Here is a 23517-nt window from a genome sequence, read left to right as displayed (position 1 = left end):
CGTGAAAAATGGCCATTTTAACTGAAAAGCCTCCTCTTACAAGTTCAAACTGCTATGAAACTATGAAAAATGCTTCAATACTAATCAAACTTGGCACAAATGTTGACTGGACCATTGCCTTTGTAACGACATGCTCAGTCTTAAATTTCCTGTTACCATGGCAACGAGGGGACATCTCAAAATTGCCAAAAATCACTATTTTGCCTCGATTTTTTCCATCAAAATTTATTTCAAAGTGCTGCAACTTCTCAATGGATTGAGATAGAGTCAAAGGCTTTTCAGCGTTGGTTACACGTTACTTTATGATCAACCTGGGGTCATTTTAAGCCTCTCACAAGTCCAAAATTTTCTTGGCGATGAGGGGGACTCCACCCCCCTTCAAACCCCCCAAACAGAAGGGGGCACATCCCCCTTCTGGCAACCCCCTGATGTATTATTTGGATGGGGGACGGCGCCGAAAAAATGGTCACTTTTTTTAACAACATTTCTCAAACGAAAAACAGTGTTTGGGGTCTAAATAGGACATTTTTTCACTGTTTGAGGCCTCAAAAGGGGGGGGGGGGCAAAAAGCCGTCGAAACACGCTTATATAAGGGAAAAGGTTAAGACAAACAAGGGGAAGTGAGTGACCACAATAGATCATTTTGAGCATGATGTGCTCTGTTGAGCTCAAAATAAGGTAATACACATACAATGTATAAATATGTCAAATGCATAAATGAATCTATCCCAGGGAACATTCATGTAAAATTACCAATATGTGTGAATGTCTTCATAGAATGAGAAGACAATGCATACAGTATAACTTAACCAATCCTAATCTTAACATACTGAATTTCTTAAATGGACTTGTCCAGCTTGCATTTTGGGAATTGTCCATTATTAATCTTGGGGATATCAAGATGAAAACTAAAAGTCAGTCAACAGTTTAGAGCCTGGCCAAATTGCATGGATGTGCATGATTGCCTTGCTCTATACTGGTAACAAAAGCTTATCACTTTCAGTTCCTGCAGGTAAAGGATTGATGTAAATAAGATTTCCTATCTAAATAATCTTATAAATACTTTACATTTCCCATCTAAATAATCTTATAAATACTTTACAATAACAGACAATTAAAATACTGCAAAACAAATTTAATAAGTTGGATTGACCTGCACTCAAAACAACTAGAACTCCCGAGTCGGATGTGTCGCCTTGTGAACAATGTAGTTTAGGGGTAATGGCCAGGACAAAAATGAAATATGAAAAATAACAAAGGGCAATAACTAAAAAAATAATAAGTGCAGAGCAGCAGTTTCTGTACACTGCACTTCTTATCAATAAGATCTATTATTCTATGATGTTTCAAGTCCATAGCTTTCATACTTGAGGAAAAATGACCAGGACAAAAATAAAGTAAGAAAAGCAACAAAGGGCAATAACTCAAAAATAAGAAATGCTGAGTATCAGTTCTTAGTTTTAAGTCCATAATTTTTATACTTTCAGAGAAATGGCCTGGACCAAAATTAAGTATGAAAATAAACAAAGGGCAATAACTCAAAAAATAAGAAATGCAGAGTACCAGTTCTTGTGCACTGCACTTCTTCTTGATGAGACCTATCATCCTATGAAGTTTCAAGTCCATGGCTTTTATACATTAGGAGATATGGCCCAGACAAAAATAAAGTATGAAAATTAACAAAGGGCAATAACTCAAAAATTAGGAAGTGCAGAGTAATGGTTCTTGTGCACTGCATTTCTTCTTAATGAGATCTATCATCCTATGAAGTTTCAAGTCCATAGCTTTTTTAGTTGAAGAGAAATGGCCCGGACAAAATTAAAGTATGAAAATTAACAAGAGCGATCAGTAATCACATGTGTCGCCTCATGATGGCCAATTTCATGTTGGGACAAATTTTGAGACAAACGGACAGACAGACGGACAGTGCACAACTAGACTTGGTACTGATCATTCCTGTAAAGTTTGGATAAAATTGCACCAGTAGTTTATGAGGAGTAGTCCGGACAAGCTTTTGCGTATCTGGCAACACACAGAAAAAAAACACCTTTTTATCAAAGGGCCATAACTCGGCCAAAAATCATTCAACCGGAAAACCCGTGCAATATGCGCAAGGACTTGAGCTACAGATCAATCCTGTAAAGTTTCATTGAAATTGCATGAGTGGTATAAGAGAAGTAGTCCGGACAAACTTTAAAAATAAAAATTATTAAAGGGCCATAACTCAAACAAAAATCATTGAACCGGAAAATGCTGACAATATGCACAACCAGACTTGGTACTGATCATTCTTGTAAAGTTTGGATGAAATTGCACCAGTAGTTATGAGGAGTAGTCCGGACAAGCTTTTGTGTATCTGGCAACACAGAGAAAAAGAAACCTTTTTATCAAAGGGCCATAACTCGGCCAAAAATCATTCAACCGGAAAACCCGTGCAATATGCGCAAGGACTTGAGCTACAGATCAATCCTGTAAAGTTTCATTGAAATTGCATTAGTGGTATAAGAGAAGTAGTCCGGACAAACTTTAAAATTAAAAATTATTTAAGGGCCATAACTCTGACAAAAATCATTGAACCGGAAAATGCTGACAATATGCACAACTAGACTTGGTACTGATCATTCCTGTAAAGTTTGGATGAAATTGCACCAGTAGTTTATGAGGAGTAGTCCGGACAAGTTTTGTGACGGACGGACGGACAGACAGACGACGGAGAAGTGATCCCTATATGTCGCCACTACTCCAAAGAGGCGACACAACAAAGGGCAATAACTCAAAAAATAAGAACTGCAGAGTACTGGTCCTTGTGCACTGCACTTCGGGTTATTGAAAGAAGCATGCATACCAAGTTTGAAGTCAATCAGACTTATAGTGACTGAGTTATGCTCCGGAAAAGCTTTAGCGGACGCCGACAACGACACAGACGCCGTCGCCGAAACCGCCGACAAAAGTAACCCCTATATGTCACCTTTTCAAGGCGGCACAAAAAATCAATAAAGAAAGTTATATTAATAAGTTCATCATGTTTAAAAGTGGGACTTATCGAAAAAATAAAAAGTACATGAAAATAAGTCACTATCCGTAGCAATGCTTTAAAACAGGTTTATGATTATGAAGTTCAACTTAGGTGATATTAAATGAAGTTTAACAGATCAGCTGTCTAAAATCCCCTCCCCGTGCTTGATTGACCCCCTTTTATACAAATATAATATTTACAGAATATTACAAAATAATATGTATAATTATGCATAGCACTAACATACAGCTTCCATAATAAATAAAAACACACCTTGCATTATTCTACTTTCCTTAGATTTCATCAAACAAGAGTTTTCTCCCTTCATGTTGGAAATTTTGTCACAGGTTCAGTTAATGTCACTAGGTTAAACAATAACTGCAATTTTACTTATACATTAAAAAATTAGGTAAACCAATCTCATTAAAGATGCATTTGCACCTTATATACATGATCTTGGGAAAAAGCAGTAGTGCATCAGCTAGGACCTTCTTTTAGGATAGATTACAGTATATACTATCACATTATCTTAAATATCTTATATAATACTACACATTTCAATAAATGGGGATAATTCAAACAAACAGAGAAAAATATCTTCCTTTACCGTCTGTCAAGATAAAAACCAGCATTTTTTCTCCTTCAATAGTCCAGATAAATTATCTTTTCACCAAAAATACTAACGTCGTTTAAAAAATAAGTCATATGTAGGGAATACATATCTTATTTAAAATATCATGTATGGATCTACCACAAGAAGACAATGCTGCTTAAATTCTTATTGTTAATTACATGTACTATTCAAACTGGATTTAAAACAAGACCAACTTGTATAGTAATATGGCTATGGGCTAAGCTGTCAATAAAATAATTTTAACAAAAAAAAAGAAGTTAAAATGGGGCATACCTCCAAAAACAAAGCTTTAAAAATAAAGTTCCATGTCTTACAACTTCATCAGCTCATGATAAGCAAAAATTTCAAGTTTCATAGTGATACCTTTTAAAATATTTGAATAATTGGCTACATTAAAGTTATGCATCATGACAACAATGGTGATGCAGTAATCATAATAGCTCATTTTTTTCTTAAAACAAAAATGCTGAAAAATATTTTCTTTATTCTGTTGCCACAGATGAAACTGTTTTCTTAACATAACTTAATCTACATACATGAAAAAGAGAAATACAAGAAAATCTTGAATTTCTGTTTAGGAAACTATCCCTGGTTAGAGATAAAATTGTCTTTAAAAAAATTAAGCTATCCAAAGCATGGGTCCAGCTAAATATTCCATCAATATTTTTACACATACACTTTAAATATAGATACATAACCTGTATAAAATACCATCTATAACGCATTCTGTGAATCCCATTATTTTAGTTTTTATTTTTACAATGCAAGTTCTGTACACTCTATATACACTTTTCACAATCTCGAACTGTGTATGCTGGATTTGTGCATAAACATTACACACTGCTAGAACACACGGAATCTGTAGAAAGTACACATATGCCAACTGAAGTTCCAGTTTAAAATCAATGAGAGTACATAAACAATTATCACACCTGTGACAGGAAATAGCAAGGCTCGAGTGTTCTTTAAAAATGGTAACGCTGAAATTGGAAACAAAAAAATACATGTACATATATTTTACAATAATTTCAAATAAAAAGTTAGTCGTCTTCATAAAACATCTTTGCTTCTCTCTAATTTTTCAAATTGTTTATTTGTTTCATTTTACGCCTTTTCTTAACAGTATTTCAGTCATATAGGCGGGTAGTTTCCTAACCATTGTTCCTGAAGGTTACACCAGTACTAGACTACCCTCCTCCGTGCTAAACTACCAAAGCATCTCCCCGGATCGAACCCACGCCAGAGAGGTAACTGGATTAGAAGTCATCGACTCTAACCCCTCGACCACGGAGGCGGTCTTCCATTTTTTTAAAAATAAATCATTAAAGTTACAGCAAAATTTCTAAATTAAGAAAGTCACATTAGTAGTCAATGTAAATTTGGGGTCAAGGTCATATTTCAGAGGAAACTCTTGTTGTGAGAAATGTTGAAAACTGTACCTTATGAAATAAAGACGCTGTGGCCAAGATTAAAGTTCTTTATTGACAGAAAAGACAAAAATATGTCCCCATTTCATCAGACAACATTAACATTCAATACATACTATCATTTTATTTCAAAAAGTATGGTTATTGTTCCAGATTACAGTTGGGGGTTTTATGCCATTTTATGTCATTGCCAGTAGCGACTATAAATGTCATTATTGACTACTTATTAGCTTATATCAATATCTGGCCTTGACAGTCATGGCTATATACCACTTTATATGTAACCAAATAATCTTGAGTCAATTTTAATTTTATAACAGTCTTACATCTATAATACAATTATGCTTACATGAAAAGAACTTGGAATAATTGTGAGCACATTTATATTATCATTATGAACTTACCACTGTAACCAAGAAATGTGATGTATATATAGTAACAAATCGCCACCAACCACAGTGTATTACCAAAGAATCGACCAACAAACCAGTCTTGGTTTATCACAGCTGTAACAAAAATTGAAACATTAAATAAATTATATTGTTTAGTAAAAAGTCTTTCAATGCAAGAAAAACCAAAACTTTTAAATTTTAGTAAATACAGTAAATTCAACTTATAATGGTATTGCTTATACCAATGCTGTTGCCACGGTCCCAACTTTTGTTTTCATATCGCCTTGCAAATATAATGATATAAATTCAGCCGTTCCCTTAATATTGTTATCAACTGTACTTTTAGTTAAATTACAAACCTTTGGAAAGATTCAAACTAAAGTTACATAAGTATTAAAACTTTTTTCTATGAATATAATTCAATAAGAAGTAAGTGTTTACTTTCAAGTCTGCAGATAGTAAAACGGGCAGATCTGATATATTGCACTCTTGATTTTCAAGCTATGCTTAAAGCTTTTGATACTTAAATTTGAAGGACATTGGAATAACTTAGGTAAATGCACAAAGGTCAAATGCCGAATTTGGACAAACAGGTTTCACTTTTTGGTTGAATTATTCTGTCCAGACTCTGTTAAATTCTTGAAGTTAATAAATACTTTGAAGATCAAAGCCGGACAAATCTATTAAACAAAGTTAGCAACTTAAATTTGTATTTCTTTTATGTATATTATGCTTAAATTTGATATTTTAAAATGCTGATAAATACTATATGGTCCCTTTTTAAATGTAAAACATCTTTTATGTACACTCAGAGAAGATGTGTTATGTTTTAAATGTTACACACTATAGGTAAACACAGAAACAATATATAGGATCAATGATAAAACTGGCTTCAGTTTGGCCAGTAATAGGGAATGCAGCTTGCTTAACATAGTTTGTGCATTCTTGTATTCAAAAAAAAAACATATTCAGTAAGAATTTATTTGATTAAAAAAATTTTTGCAATACAAATATTTGAGCGAAGTATATCTTTAAACAGGCCCTTCTGCAGTTGTACTAGAAAATTTTTGTTTAAGCTGAATGTATAATGAAAGGAAGGTCTGGACCGAGAATTTAAAATTTCATATCATTTGCTCACTTTGTGCTCCCATAAGTATTGTATAGAATGTGATAATAACCCCAATATCATTTAACTCAAAATTGCACTTAAACTCACAAAAAAAATATTTTCATTTTATTATCTTTTGCATATCTCATGTAGTGCTCCAGCTGATCAATTTAAGAAATTCAAATTATATATTTTTCAGGCCTTTGGGTCTTTGTGGAGTTACTTAAACTTTAGAAATGATTGATCCAAAAATTACACTTTGATGGAACCAAACATTAAAAGCCATGGCATAAACATAGAACCATACTACAATTGTTTGTGCAGCCAAATCAGGCTCAATACATGATACCTTTGGCTGACAAATTTTTAACTTGACATCCCTAAATAAATAATGGTCTGCTCCTGGTGCTCCAAAAATGGAAGCAGGACATGCCCATTCTTCAGGACAAAGGGTAAACAAAATGACTTACAGTGTAGAAAAGCCAGCTGAAAAAGATGAAGAATCATAAGAAGAGGGAAGAAGGCGTTGAGATGAACGTCAAAAGCGTAACCCCACTCTACGTCCTGACCTTTCGGGATCTCTTGACCTCTGGGTGGCGATATTACCATATATCTGTTTGTTATAAACCTATCAAAAACAAATCATTATGACGATTAAAACTGATCTGACTATTAATAAAGATCATCAAAAATGTCATGAACCTTATCCTAAAATAGAAATGATATATGAAAACAACAAAATAAATCGCGCATCCACGGCTGAGTGTTTAACATCTTTGACGTCAAACCACTTCCCCTTACTGCTTTTCTAGGTTCAAATTTGAATAATTTCATGTGAGTTAGCTTAGCAGCTTACAGAATGTTGGTGGTTCTACTCAGATGCTCACTCATGCCTGATATTATGCAGGGGAAGGGCACCCGAGGTCTTTCTCCACCAGTATAGAGCTGGACAAAAGTCACCATATGGCTGAAACAGTGTTGGTGCAACTTAAAACTCAACCAAACAAACAGCAATTTTTATGTTATATCATTTACAAAATATGTTGGGAAAGGATATCAGCAAAATGCAGCAACAAAATTATCAAGTTTTCAGACATAAGCCAATTAATATCTGGATACACCATCGATCTATTGGAACCTAGCTGGACAGGTAACTCACATACAAAAATTCATCTTCAAAGATACTTGATATTTGAACAAACGCTTGGAAGCTCAAGCAATAAACAAGAGCACCGCTAGGCGGAGCATTATATACCCGAAAGTGTTTTTCTTCTTTAATTACTAAGGATGAAGCATTTGTAAGACATTACATAAATTAAATAAAGTATTACCTCCTTCAAATAGCAATCCTCCTATAAAGTTTGAATATTGTGGGCCAAATGGAACTTCAGTTATGCTCTGGAAACTGTTTTTAGTTGTGAGGTAAAACTATCTTGAACTTTGACTGTGTGACCCCAAAATCAATAGGGGTGTTCTACCCAATATGGACAATCATCCTATGAAGTTTCAAACCTATGGGCCAAATAGAAATTAAGTTATGTTCTGGAAACTGTTTTCAGTTTTAAAGTAATAGTGACCTTGACCTTTGACCTTATGACCCCAAAATCAATAGGGGTCTCCGACCCAATATGGACAAGCATCCTATGAAGTTTGAACACTGTCGGCCAAATGGAACTTAAGTGACGTTCCGGAAACTGTTTTCAGTTTTAAGGTAAAAGTGACCTTGACCTTGTGACCTCAAAATCAATAGGGGTCTTCTACCTAATATGGACAATCATCCTGTGAAGTTTGAATACTGTGGGCCACATGGAACTTAAGTTATGCTCCAGAAACTGTTTTCATTTTTAAAGTAATAATGACCTTGACCTTTGACCTTGTGACACCAAAATCAATAGGGGTCTTCTACCCAATGTGGACAATCATCCTATGAAGTTTGAACACTGTCGGCCAAATTGAACTTAAGTTATGCTCCGGAAACTGTTTTCAGTTTAAAAGTAATAATGACCTTGACCTTTGACCTTGTGACCCCAAAATCAATAGAGGTGTTCTACCCAATATGGACAATCATCCTATGAAGTTTGAACACTGTCGGCCAAATGGACCTTAAGTAATGCTCCGGAAACTGTTTTCAGTTTTAAGGTCATAGTGACCTTGACCTTTGACCTTGTGACCCCAAAATCAATAGGGGTCTTCTACCCAATATGGACAATCATCCTATGAAGTTTGAATGTTGTGGGCCAAATGGAACTTAAGTTATGCTCCGGAAACCAAATTGCGGACGGACGGATAGACAGACAGACGGACGGACGCCAGGGGGTATTATAACATAATATGCCCGAAATTCTTTCGGGCATATAAAAAGGAGGTGTAGTAAAATATTTTCAGAGTCACTAGTCCTGCAGGACAAGTAGCTTCTATTTACATTGTGCAGGCAACATTTTAATACTTGTCCTGCATCAAGTTCTCTTAAATTCTACTAGTAATTAAGAGTGGACAAATTGAATTTTCGATCACTGAAAAGACTTTACTTTTTACTTCAGAATGTGTTTTATATACATTCTTTCTAGGCATTCTTACCAGAACAATGTGGCAATTAGTAGTCCCACGCCTATACAGTCTACAAATACCACCCAGAGTATAAACTTGAGAAATCCTAGAAAATGTAGACCTAGCACCACAGCAAATCCAATTGATGAAACTGGAAATTAAACAAAGAAAAATCTAGTGACTGTATTCCTAAAAACTTTCACAGATATAATATATCTCAATTTTTATAGGATGTTTCACGTTTTTAATAAGTATGTGTTTTTTGCGGGGACAAACTTTCGCACAATATTTATATATACATGTATATTGTGACGGCGAATTTCGCAAATATTTAGTCACTGTGGTAAAGAGAATATATATGTTACTTTATATTACTAAGATCACAGTTTGTTTCTGTATTTGTTCTCTCTAAACCAGCAAGACATGACTAAGGCATACAATATTGATAAAATCTTTAAACTTTACCTATAATTTAAATAATCTACTTGAAAAAGAAACCAATTAATGCATGATTTTCAGAGAAAACTGAAATGTACATGTAATAAGGCTAAATCAACAATTATAGATTTGAGAAAGGATTTTAAACCAAGCAAACATTACATACTTATCAACCAAAAACTCAGCAAGACTAGGAAAGCAGGGTCATCTCTTGCCCACTGGTCTTTTGTGTCTGAAATAAGATATACAGAGCACTTATTATTAAGTGAATAACTCAAATTTCCTATAGCTGAAGGTGAAAGAGATAAAATGTTACAGTTAGTGCTTGAAACAAAACAATGCAATACATATATTGAATCTGTTCAATTTACAAACCTATACATCATTAGCATGTAATGTTGGCATTTGTATGAATGGGTGGATAATTACTTTATGCATATACACAGTCATGTATTTACATGAATTTTCAGAAAAGATTACTTAAATTAAGTCTTTTGTGAAAACTGATTCAGAATACTTCAAAGAAACCAGGACACTGAATAATGTTTCTTACTTACTTTTCCTATACTGAAAATTTCTGTATCTGAAAAAGGCAAAAAAGTTTCTTTTAAATAATTAAAATAAACAAACATGAACATTCAGTAATTACATGTATTTATTGCATACATTTCGGCTATATGCCTTCATCAGTGCAAAACATAAGGAAGCGACGTCATAACGGAACACGCGTTAAACGTTATGGCGTTTAGCAGCAAAAATATGGTAACATGTAGAAACAATTATTTATGTTATAAATAAAGCTGGTACATGTATTAAAATGGATCAATAGTGATACAGATGTCTATTAGACAGTGTTAATAAAAATAAAATAATAGACAAACATAAATATATTCATGTTACACATTATAAATCAAACACTACTTTATTATTTAGTCCATTTGGAATCATAGTTTGTTTTTTTTTTAAATAATTAAACACATACAGCAAGATTTTCAAATCCATAAAATATCTTCTGGAGATATGCTGTTTTATACTATTATAGATACAGTGAAGGTAATTTTCCTTGAGCCCCTTATTTGAAAAACCTTTATACATGTATATAATAATAATTGTATGCTTGCCTCCTTATTTCAAAATTTGAGGTATTTAAAACTTTTAACAAGTCAATAGGAACACTATTTATCTTCATCGCTAACCTATAAAACTATGTAAATACAATTTACACAAACTTTATCTTACACTTTTTGTGGCGCTACAAACAGATATATCATTTGCCAGAACGCATATTCAAAATCCATCTGTTTAAATTTTAACAACCGCCTCAAATATTTCTGTCGTTTTGCATTTGCCGATAATCTCAGTTCCTGCCTCGCAGGGTCCTCTGTCTTGGAGAAGAATGGTGATGATGGGGGAGATGCATGTGGAGAAAGTGTCGGTGACACTGTCGGAGAAACACTCCGGTAACTGAAAGCATCTCTCTGACTGGTCATTATCAAACCTGAGAGAAACCTGCTTAAACAAAAAGACAGAAAAATATTAAGCAAGTGTAAATACCATTATTTAAATACACAGATTCTTAAGAATTATTTTTAAAAAACAAGAGCTATCAGTAATCACATGTGTCGCCTCATGATGGCCAATTTCATGTTGGGACAAATTTTGTGACAGACAGACAGACAGTGCACAACTAGACTTGGTACTGATCATTCCTGTAAAGTTTGGATAAAATTGCACCAGTAGTTTATGAGGAGTAGTCCGGACAAGCTTTTGTGTATCTGGCAACACACAGAAACAAGAGGGCCATGATGGCCCTGAAGTCGCTCACCTGTATATAGGCCCCCGGAGCAGGGCCAGTTTAAACCCCAGGGCTTTTATTTGAACAAACTTGGTAGACACCCACTAGAAGATATTTCATGCTTAACATCTAAGGTCTAGCTGGTCAAGTTTTTTCTTTGCACATATAGTTAAAAACAATGACACACCTGGGGCAGGGCCAGTTTTGACCCAAGGGCTTTTATTTGAACAATCTTTGTAGACACTTACTTAAAGAAAATGTTTCATGCTTAATATCTAAACTCTAGCTATTCGGGTTTTTTCAAAGAAGACTTTTGAGTTTTTGCTATACACATATAAGGAAAATCAATGTCAGCCCGGGCGGGGCCAATTTTGACCCCAGGGCTTTTATTTGAATAATCTTGGTAGACACTCATTAGAAGATGTTTCATGCTTAATATCTTAGCTCTAGCTCTTTGGGTTCTTTAAAAGAAGATTTTTTAAAGTTTTTAATATATGCATATAGGGAAAATCAATGACCCCCTGGGGCGGGCCAATTTTGACCCCCAGGGCTTTTATTTGAACAAACTTGGTAGACACCCATTAGAAGATGTTTCATGCTAAATATCTTAGCTCTAGCTCTTTGGGTTATTTAAAAGAATTTTTTTTAAGTTTTTACTATATGCATATAGGGAAAATCAATGACCCCCAGGGGCCCCGCCAATTTTGACCCCAGGGCTTTTATTTGAACAATCTTGGTAGACACTCATTAGAAGATGTTTCATGCTTAATATCTTAGCTCTAGCTCTTTGGGTTCTTTAAAAGAAGATTTTTTTAAGTTTTTACTATATGCATACAGTATAGGGAAAATCAATGACCCCCTAAGGGCGGGGCCAATTTTGACCCCAGGGATTAGGGATTTTATTTGAACAATCTTGGTAGACACTCACTAGAAGATGTTTCATGCCAAATATCTAAGCTCTAGCTCTTTGGGTTTTCTAGAAGAAGATGTTTAAAGTTTTTTCTTTTGGTTGCCATGGCAACCAGAGTTCTGCATGGAATGGAATTCTTTGAACAACTTTGTTAAGACTTCACACAAGGAACATCCCTGTGAAGTTTCATTATGATCTGCCTTATGGTTTCAGAGGAGATGTCGTTTGAAAAGTGTGAACGGACAACGTACGACGGACGACGGACGAAGAGTGATCCTAATAGCTCACCCTGAGCATATGCTCAGGTGAGCTAAAAAACACCTTTTTATCAAAGGGCCATAACTCGGCCCAAAATCATTCAACCGGAAAACCCGTGCAATATGCGCAAGGACTTGAGCTACAGATCAATCCTGTAAAGTTTCATTGAAATTGCATTAGTGGTATAAGAGAAGTAGTCCGGAAAAACTATAAAAATAAAAATTATTTAAGAAATAACATCGTCCTGAGAGGTGTATATCGGCTATTTAACACCGGTTTGGAGTTTTGATGCGTAGGAATTGACCACGAAGGCCGTAGGCCTGAGTGGTTAATTTTGTCGCATCAAAACGACAAAACCGGTGTTAAATAGCCGATATACACCTCTCAGGACGATGTTATTTCGATTCTAACACGATAAAATAAGGAAAATCACTAATGTTATTTTTCAAGCGGAAATAACTTCCGGTGCCGATTTTCGTATAACGCTGTTCGATTTTCGCATCCTACTGTTGCGAAGATATATAAATTATTAAACAAAAGAAATAATAAGAAAAAAAAACGTTATTTTATCAAGTTTTCAACATTAAAAACTTACGTCGTATTGTGTTTACATCAGTGCCCCATTTATCATTCCTGTATGTATGAAATAACGTCAGCTTGTTTATGAATGAGTTGTTTACTTAGGATGACGTCATTACGCTGCTTACGGATTGGCGCCGTTTTGTCAAAATATTTATTAACTAATATGGATCTAATATATTGCGTTAGTGTATGTGAGATATTATTTCGGTATTGTATGGAAAGAAAACATTATACGAACTGAAAATATAAATAAAAATGCTTTTTATTGTTGCTTTAAAATGCTTTATAAACTATACAATCGAGGGTGAAAACATAATAGCGCATATACAAGTAGTCCCTTACCGGTGTTTATTGACAGTTTAACACCAGTTTTTTTCCTTCTTTGTCTATAGTGACAAAATCACGTGAGTGTTAGAATAAAGGGCCACAACTCTGACAAAAATCATTGGACCGGAAAATGCTGACAAATATGCACAACTAGACTTGGTACTGATAATTCCTGTAAAGTTTGGATGAAATTGCACCAGTAGTTTATGAGGGGTAGTCCGGACAAGCTTTTGTGTATCTGGCAACACACAAAAAAAACACCTTTTTATCAAAGGGCCATAACTCGGCCAAAAATCATTAAATCGGAAAACCCGTGCAATATGCGCAAGGACTTGAGCTACAGATCAATCCTGTAAAGTTTCATTGAAATTTGCATTAGTGGTATACAGAGAATTTGTCCGGACAAACTTTAAAATTAAAAATTATTAAAGGGCCATAACTCTGACAAAAATTATTGAACTGGAAAATGCTGACAATATGCACAATAAGACTTGGTATTGATCATTCCTGTAAAGTTTGGATGAAATTGCACCAGTAGTTTATGAGGAGTAGTCCGGACAAGTTTTGTGACGGACGGACGGACAGACAACGGAGAAGTGATCCCTATATGTCGCCACTACTCCGTAGAGGCGACACAAAAATCTGTGAGAGATTAAATTATCACAAAAGAAATTTATGTTTCAGTATTGATAATGGAAGTGGCTAACCTGTACGGCTAGCCAAAAGTTCTAGCCGTATGTGAGTCACGTACGACTAGCAAGGACACACTGTATTGGCTAGCCGTAACAGCAATTGTCTTCGTATGTTTACTTTTTTTGAGATTAATCGCCTTGTTGGCTACGGTAAAAAAAAGGACCAATATCGATCTTTGTCATCTCAAGACGTTGAGAAAAAATAGCATTTGTTCGCAGTTAAATAACATCAATTCATTATTGAAATAGTTTACAAAATTTTGATGATAATCCTTTTCTGTTTCATTAAGTTTAATTTTCAACACCTTTAAAATGAAACAAAAAAACCCGAAAATTATTGTTGTTGGGCTCTGATAACTGCATCAATTACTGACGGTATAGAAGTTTGTTAACATAAGGAAAGTTTGCATGTTCTGTGAAACGCATTTTAAAATTCTATTGTCAGACCCTGGGTAGGCTTTAATTAACGCTAATTAATTGATTGTGCTTTAATGTTCGATATTTATCTACTGTATTTGAAAATTATACAATTATTTTTGCATTTCACCGTGTTATTTTTCAATGTTCTTTTAACACGGATTTGTAATATAAATCCATGTTTTTATTTATTCCACTCTGATTATTATTTATTTGATCCATGTGCTTAATTAACAAAAATTCATCTTTCATACAAATAAAAGAACAAATCATAATCATGAGGCACAAAATAACATATGCATGTTTGACTTCTATATAATTTTGAAAAGTGCCGTAAGGCTAGACAATACAGTGAGTCCTGGCTAGTCGTTTGTGACTCACGTACGGCTAGAACTTTTGGCTAGCCGTACGTAGCCGTATGGACCTAGCCACTTCCATTGATAATATTGTTAATGACAAAGGATTAATGCAAGATATATTGGCTTTGCTGATGTTTATCTAATTATAGCAACATGTGCAGTTACAGGTCATAACTCTATTGGGTCACTTAATTTCATTACACCAGCAACTTTTTTTTTAAATTAAAAATAAAAGTATATATATATGGGGTATCAGTTTGACTCTTGAAATGACTCTCTGACCCTTCAAATTTCCAAAAGGCCCAATTTGACCCTCAGGATTTTAACTGGAGGGTTAAATTTAAAAATCATCGGGATTTGGCCTTGTACAATGTAGTCAATAAAACTTAGTCAAAATGACCCTAAGGATTTCATGGCTAGTGAACACCCTGTATAATATATATGATCAAAATATTTGGTTTACAGACACTTCACCCCCCAGACACTTCACCCTAGGCCCTTTTTTGCAGACACTTCACCCCTCAGACAGTTCACCCCTCATTTTAAGAAATTTGATTGAGACACTTCACCCCCCATTTTTTTATTTTGTGTTAAACAATCATTTATGTTGAAAATGTTATATGTATTCAATAGTGATTGAGTATGTTTATTGTTTTAACATATTTTATTATTATTAAAAAATATCATGTAATTGACCAAAGACAATGGATATATATTGTTGTTTTGCCCTTCAAAAAGGCTCATATCACAAGTTATTTGTAAGTTAATTCTTGTTATTTTATTTTTGTATATTTTATACTAGTTTCAATTAAAAGGAAAGTGATATTACTAATTAAATATTCTTTCTATTGAAGTTTGTGAACCCTTGTGTGAATTTTACTTTGATATATATTTAGTATATAATCTCTTTCACATTTCCTTTGTGTCTTTAATTGACATTATCTTGTTTAATGAATTGAAAGCAAAACATCTCATGAATACAAATGGAACTGGCAACATATAGCATGAGATACTGGTAAGTTTACTTAATTTGAATTGTTAACAACATTTTGTAAGTAAGGTAAATTTATACAAATTGTTCCTTTTTATTTATTACAATAAGTGGATAAATAATTTATGTATATTTCATTCATTCATATTCATTTTATTTATTTATACAATATTATTTATCTATTTATTTTACATACAATATTATTTATATATTTATTTATTTAATTTTCGTACAATAATACCTTTTTAATCCAATTATCTAATCAATTATATATAAATGAGATATCTGTTGAATAAACAACCAATCAACATGTTAATTGAATAAACAAGGTGACATGTATGCAATAAACAGTTAATGGATAAAAGTGCTTTGTATAACAGTGGGCAATACAATCATCACGAATTACTTTAAGGACTGATCAAGGAATTCTTAGAGCAGGGCCTTTTTACTAATTTTGGGGAAGGGGCCCTAGCCGTTTTTGTGGGGAAAATATGCGTGATTTTTGCACTTTTGGGGAAAATATCATTCTATTTGTATATTTTTATATGTTAAAACACATTTCAGGTTTGCGCTGACTTCGGTTCAGGGGGATTACATGTTATAATAGATACTATAGTACTAGAAGGTGTTAAACTCACAGCAGGGTCATCAAATCTTCCCTTTTTTAAAGTAATTCGTCAAAGTAACAGTACTACGAGCATAATTCGCTCTTATTTTCTTCTTGTACGCTCGCCAATTGTGCGACATTGTACTTTACACTAACGTAAATCGGTATCCCATCATGTCTTTAAAATGACCAAACTCCTCACAGTGATTACCTCCCTTGGCAGAATTGTAATCACTGGCTTCAAAGACGTCACATGAAGATGAAAGTCACATGACGTTACGTCGAAATTCAAATGTTAATATCGACCGTTACATAGAAAATCTAACGTCATTTTTCTCTTTCTGTTTTATTTTTAACTTTTAGTGCCTACGATCGATATAGTTTATCAAAAAATTATCAAAAGTATACAAAATAACGAAAAATAAATTCAAAAGCTAAAAAATATAAAATATCAAAATATTGTCTCGGTAGAAAATATTCCCAAATTTTTTTAAATTATTTCTAAATATTTATATTATTTATTTATTTATCCATAAACATTGTTTAATCAATGAGAAAAAACTTAACTGATAGATACATGTAAAAGCAGTAAATAAAACAATTTTTGAAAAAATATAGTATATCAGAAATTCTGATATATTGGGACCTTGGTGGCAGAGATCTACGCCAAAGAATTAAGGGGAGATCACTGTGTGGAGATTGAAAAATGACATGTTAATCGGAATATCTTCGGTTATAATTGCTCAATAGGAAAGGGCCAAAAAGTTGCGATTGATGACACGTATGCCAGAACGAGGCTGGCGGAGTTTTCCCCATGCTGTTTTTAGAAAATTGCCATATCAGACAGAGGCTACAAGTTTAACAGCCAATGCATTGAATTAAGGCATCCCTCTAGTCGCAAAATGAATCATTAGCTTTTATTGGACAAAACAGCGGTCTATTTTTACACGAAAAAGTTTGTTTACAAATTTTTATGCTTCGATCTAACTTACAATTAAATGGGGAAATCTCCGCCAGGAGGGGAATTTTAGACATGTTTTTGGGGAAAAAAGGTAGTTATTTGGGTTGGGGAAGTAGCCGGATACCGGCTACACCAAAGAAGGGTAAAAAGGCCCTGTAGAGAAAGTGAGGGAATTTACAGACGTTTATAAAAATGTGTTTTTTTAACCAGTAAAATTTTATGTTATATTGCATGTTATACGTAAATGAGTTAAATAAATTATTACATGTTTTATTTGTTTCTGAATTATTTACTAAACAAATATTTACTCTTAGAAAAGTCTGTAAATTGTCCTTTAATTAAAAACTTATTAATCAAATAATACTAGTGGCGACATGGCCGAGTGGTTAACGCGTCGGACTAGTAATCTAATGATCGCTAGCCGCATGGGTTCAAACCCCGTCAGGGGCAAGTCGTTGTTTCCTTGAGCAAGAAACTTTACACTCATTGCTCAGTACTGGTTGGTTCCAGGAACGGATTCGAAAGTGTGTCTATAAGCTTAAAGCTTCCTACACAATCAAACTAAAATAAATTCTGTATAAACCAAATAATACGGGGAAGTCAAAGACCGGACCCGCAAAGCGGGTCCGGGCTTTGGCTTGCCCGGCTATAGACTACACGTGTATATTTAAAAGAAAATCAAATAAAAAACAATAAAAAATATATAGAATTCTATACCTATCAATGAAATTTTCAGTGTCAGTTCTAGTCGGGCGGCGCCATTTTCAATGTAATTCAATGATAATAGGCGAGATATTCCGATAGCGGACAATCGCAACTTTTCGGATAAATAATATCGTCGAGTATTCCGAGTGAAAACGGAAGCGGAGCATATAATACCGAATGACACCTTTAAAACGGAAAAATGAAAGGATTTTTTACCGACTTCTCCGTTCATAGGCTTTGCCTAATTTCATATTACTAAAAATAATTAAAATAAACATATAAAAGCATTATGTTGTTGACTTATTTACTTTATAGGATGAGGGGTGAAGTGTCTTACTGACTTTGGGGGGGTGAAGTGTCTTGAGGGGTGAAGTGTCTTCAAAATTTGAGGGGTGAAGTGTCTGGAGGGTGAAGTGTCTTGCTACCAAATATTTAATGGATTATGATTATGGACCCGTGCGGCTAGCCACTGCCTAAATAACAAAGTTAATTTACCAAACAGTATCTTTCCATTAAAAAGTAGCCTTATTTATTCGGCATGAATGGATTGACCTGTTTTACAAACTTTTTTTTCATACTGTCAAACCTTTGGACATTGCCTGTCCAAAAATTATCTCGATGTCTCTGACAAGTATTATTAGTTAGACTAATAAACAATTAATAAATGTGATTAGGTAATTCATTATAGAATTAATCTTTATAACATGAAAATATATTTTTTCAAATAAATCAATTAGTGTAATTGTTTATTATATCTAAGAACAAAAATTTCCTCATCCAAAATGTTGTATCCGACTACTCTACACCTTTACAAACATGACTAGGCACCAGTTGTTGATATTTTACTCGATCAAACATTAAATGAAACATTTCCTACCTTTGTATGATATATTTTTAACCAGTTTGAATCTAACAATTCACAACATTTATTCAGAAAAACGTTAAAATAACCATGAAAATCCTGTTTTGCTGTCAACGGAAGTTTACTTACGGTGCATACATAGGCCATGAGAATCGTTTTCGAATAGGTCAAAAGCAACTAAAAGTAGTTTAAAAAAAAAAAAAAAAAAAAAAAAAAAAAAACGGTCTGACGGTCAGGCCTTCTTTATCCATGGGCTGCAAAATGTGCAGTGAAACCCGTTAGATTCAATATAACATCAAGTTAAATTATTGTATAAAACTAACACTGAATTGCAGAATTGTTTGTTTTTTTAAGGAAATGAAGTGTTTCATAAGTTATAGTACATCCCAGGTATCTAGGATATTTTTTTCATGTGGATATTTGTATTTTTAACAAAAAGTATATGTCATCAGTTGCAAATTTCAATGAAAAGGGGGTTATAATAATTGGGGACATAATTCTGTGAAAAATTTGGTCGGTCAACCCTGTATAACAAGATCATTTTGATATGTCAGGCATGTCACGGTGTGACTTGTTATTTTCAAACTTATTTTATGCACAGATATATACATGTATAAATATTTATAGCTATGTTTTTCTTGCTATGGTATTTTATAATTATGAAATAATTATAAATGCCAAAAATCGTTATTAAAGTTGACCAAAGTCTTTCTATTTGAAAGACTCTGATTTGACCCATAAATACAAAATTTATATATTAGTTTTGCCTTCTTTAATTCCATTCAGAAAATATTACCGAATATGACTCATTTTCAAACATAAGTTTTTTTTCGTTTTTTTTTCTTGATCTGATAATTGATAATGTTAAAATAATTAAACATAAAGAAAATCGTTAAATTTGACCCATGAATAAGAAAGTCATAAGTTATATTTGTTGCGCATTCTAGGTGTCAAGTGCCGTGAGGCAGCTGTAAAAGTTGCCCCGGACTTCACTTCAGTGTTGTTATATTTTTCTGGTCCTCCGGGATCATTGATGCCAGGACTATTAAGTGTTGATAATTGAGTACCGCTCAAGCCGGTGCTAGGGGGTGTGAGGGATGTTGCAGACATGTACAGACTCAATCAAACAGAGTCTGCAATTTTCATGTAATTTTGTTTAATCAATGCTTCCGTGGGATCACTTTGTTTCAAATTTTTAGATGAAGCAGTTTTAAGTTGCTTTCTTAAAGGAATCAATGTTACTGTGCTCATTCTTTCTAACATACTATATAATGCTTGGAATGCTCTTTTGTTTTTATATTCAGAATTAAAATCCGATTATTTTCATAGAATTTATTATCCTAATGAACAATTGGCCTGTAAGACGCATTTGGTTCTAGCCGTGAGAAAAGTGCAGACTATATGACCTGACGAACAATCTGTGCCACTGTTCGCTATTTTGATAGCACTTATTTTGAAAATGATGAATGATAATGGCTAATTTTGTAAAATGGACTAGTCCATTTTGGATATTTAGCGTTAGCGTGGTAATGGTTAAACAAATCAGTTTCAGCTTTGACTTTGGCTTGCTGTTCAAACTGGATGTTTAAATTCGATACATTACTAGTATTCAAGGCACAATTAAACAACTTTGCTTTAAATTGGCTTAGGTATACTTAAGGGCACATCAGTCTGAATTCTTATTGAACAAATAAAATGGAAGAGTTTATTACAACATCTGAATGTTTTAATTTATATAGTTGGTCTCAAACAAAAGAAAACCAGTAATCATTGAATGTAAATTTCCATGAAGCTGGCCATTTGTTCCACTGCGAACCCAGACTCTATCCCCTTGGTTTAAAGCGATAATCCATTCTTTGGTTGTAGACGTGAATTCGTTATTAGTAGTACTGTCAGCATAAATATCGAATAAATGCACGCCTTCTTTCGTCAGTACTAAATAAAATTTCTGTCCATTCTCGATTGACATGGCTAGTGACACCAAGTATGCGCCTTTGGTGGGAGCAGTGATTACACCGGTGTTGGAATTGTAAGCACTACCTATGTTTGCAAACACTTTGTCGAAAATAATCGTATCGCCTTGTCTAAGGTCAACTTCACTTTGTGATAAAGCGGCCGAAAAAGCAATATTCACAGGGTTACCTGTAATGTTAGAAAATGTTTTTAACGTAAGATGTAATTTTCTAGCAATCAAGACAACAAGAGATTGTCACAGACATTGTAGTAGCCCCCTACCTATGCTGTCATATTCTCTACCTCAATTAACTCATGTAAATTCACTTTTAAAGAATTTATTTCTGACACATAACTAGGAAGAAATTATGCAAAAATTAGGAAATTGACATTACTTTTACATCATGGGAACAAATGTTAAAGATCCTGTAACTCAATTTTTTTAAGGTTTTGTATCATAAATATGATGCTCAAATGAAGGTATATCAATATTGTAAGGTCCAAAAAGCATTATTTGTAAAGATATTACCGAATGTACATTTCATGTAAATAAAGAGAGGTAATTAGAAATTTATTTTCGAAAAAGACGTAACCAAATTTTTCAATAAGAAATGAATGCATATATTTTACAGATTATTTATTATGCGAATAAACATTTGCAGTACATATTTAACATATTCTTGGATGTTTGGAAATTGTTTTAGAAGAATAATTATACATGTTTATAAAATTTCACTTAAATGTTGTTAAATCATTAATTACAACATACAGGATCTTTAATGTTATTAGTAATTACAGGATGTTTGTTATGTATCAAATTTCATTGTTGTTTATTTTAGTAATTTCTATAACCATAGCAACCACATTAAAAACATTTATATGCCATACATAATCTCCATATGGTCCTCTATCTACATACTAAGTATCTTCAGCCTCCCCTTTGAACTTTTTGTGTTATAGCAGGACCTAGATTTCTTGGTCCCCGATCTATATATTAAGTATCATTAACTAAGCTTTTGTGCTTTTTAAGTCATGACAGTTCAGACCCTCTGTCCACATACATGTATCAAGCATCATGAACATAGTTTTTGTAAGTTTTTAGTTCTCATCGGATCAAGATTTCTTTGAATGGACGCAATGACAGACAGATAGACAGACGAACTGATGAAAAAAGAGAAATTTATAATCTTTGAAATGTCCATATATCTCTCTATTACGGAGTTCCGTTTGGACAGTCGTGACTTTTTATTTAGTCTGTATCCGCGATGCACGATGGTACGATGGTGAAAACGCGATGGCACGATGGTACGATGGTGAAAACGCGATGGTACGATGGTGAAATCGCGATGGTGCGATAGTGCGATAGTGAAAGCGCGATGTTACATCGCGTTTTCACCATCGTACCATTGTGATTTCACCATCGTACCATCGCGCCATCGTGTTTTCACCATCATACCATCGTGTTTCATCATCGTACCATCGCACTTTCACCATCGTGCAATAGCGTTTTCACCATCGTACCATCGCGTGTTCACCATCGTGCCATCGCGTTTTCACCATCGTGCCATCGCGTTTACACCATCGCGCCATCGCATTTTCACCATCGTGCCATCGCATTTTCACCATCATGCCATCGTCTTCCGGTGGTCATGCGCAATGCTATATTTTAATCAACAATGTATGCCTTCTCATTATTGAACCGCGCACCCTTTCTATTTGTGTATCTTTTAGATCTTAGTATTTGGAACACGAAATTAACAAAAAGCAATCACTCAAAAATTAAAACAAAGTTGTCATCCTTGTGGACTGTACATATAAAGTTTCAAGTCGATATATAAAATAAAGCAAAAGAAAAAATGCAAACATTTATATAGTACGGAAGCTTCAAAGGGTCACCTCTTACGCGATCTTTTATGAGAAGATTTACGCAAGTCGAAAGAATTAAGGTGCAAAGGCATGATATCTTTAGTGTTTTCGCAAAAAATAATTCGAATAAACGAGAAGATTTGAGTTAATTGGCCAAATGTTTTCTTGCAAAAACAGAAACATTACACATAACGATTAATATTTTGACGAAAAATTAATAAAAGGTGTTTTTCGAAAAAAATGTAGAGGCAATACATGATGCATTTCACTTTCTCGAAAAAGATTATGACGGAATACCTCATTCATTTCACCTTCTCGCATTAACTTTTGTTGCATTACCATAATACATTTCATTTGATGAAAAAAAGTTTGCGCAATGCCTAAAGAGTATTCCGCTTTTCGTTATAATTTTTTTCGAGATCGTCTTCCGTTTTGCATACGATGGCTTATTATTTCGTTAAATAAGTTTTAATAAAATTGTGATATTCAAGACTACAGCAGGCAGCGTATTTGTGGAAGTCATGGAGAAAGTTCTAACAGTATTGGTATGATATTATAATTTTTATCATCATCATTATTAGTAGTATTACAATTAGTTGTAATAGGAGTTTGTAGAAGTGGCGGTGCTGGCGGCGGTGGTTGTAGCAGCCCAGCAAGTATCAGGAAGGGT

At 33.8% G+C, this 23517-nt stretch overlaps 2 protein-coding genes across 3 annotated transcripts; both read right to left on the bottom strand.

Annotated features, from left to right (window-relative positions):
• Nucleotides 1-4348: 4348 nt before the first annotated feature.
• On the bottom strand, nt 4349-19166 carry LOC132751308 (protein unc-50 homolog A-like). Of its 2 annotated transcripts, none has more exons than XM_060741471.1 (8): nt 19044-19166; nt 10802-11071; nt 10120-10145; nt 9729-9794; nt 9155-9275; nt 7048-7205; nt 5482-5583; nt 4349-4630 (listed from the first exon to the last, which is right to left on the bottom strand). In XM_060741471.1, exons 2-8 carry the CDS (start codon nt 11050-11052, stop codon nt 4494-4496), a joined length of 861 nt encoding a protein of 286 aa, XP_060597454.1. In that variant the 5' UTR covers nt 11053-11071; nt 19044-19166; the 3' UTR covers nt 4349-4493. The 2 variants fall into 2 exon arrangements, with proteins under 2 accessions (XP_060597454.1, XP_060597455.1); XM_060741472.1 differs by having other exon boundaries at nt 10802-11074; nt 19044-19165.
• Nucleotides 19167-20754: 1588 nt separating this feature from the next.
• On the bottom strand, nt 20755-21170 carry LOC132751307 (heavy metal-binding protein HIP-like; the record flags this gene model as incomplete). Its single annotated transcript, XM_060741470.1, has 1 exon — nt 20755-21170. A coding segment is annotated over one exon (416 nt), but the record flags the coding sequence as incomplete, so codon positions are not given.
• Nucleotides 21171-23517: the final 2347 nt, after the last annotated feature.

This window comes from Ruditapes philippinarum, unplaced genomic scaffold (assembly GCF_026571515.1).
Source record: "Ruditapes philippinarum isolate M1 unplaced genomic scaffold, ASM2657151v2 ctg6839_1_1_1_1, whole genome shotgun sequence".
Classification (NCBI taxonomy): Eukaryota; Metazoa; Mollusca; class Bivalvia; order Venerida; family Veneridae; genus Ruditapes; species Ruditapes philippinarum.
Note: the sequence above shows the minus strand (reverse complement) of the source record. Positions and strands in the feature narration are given on the sequence as shown.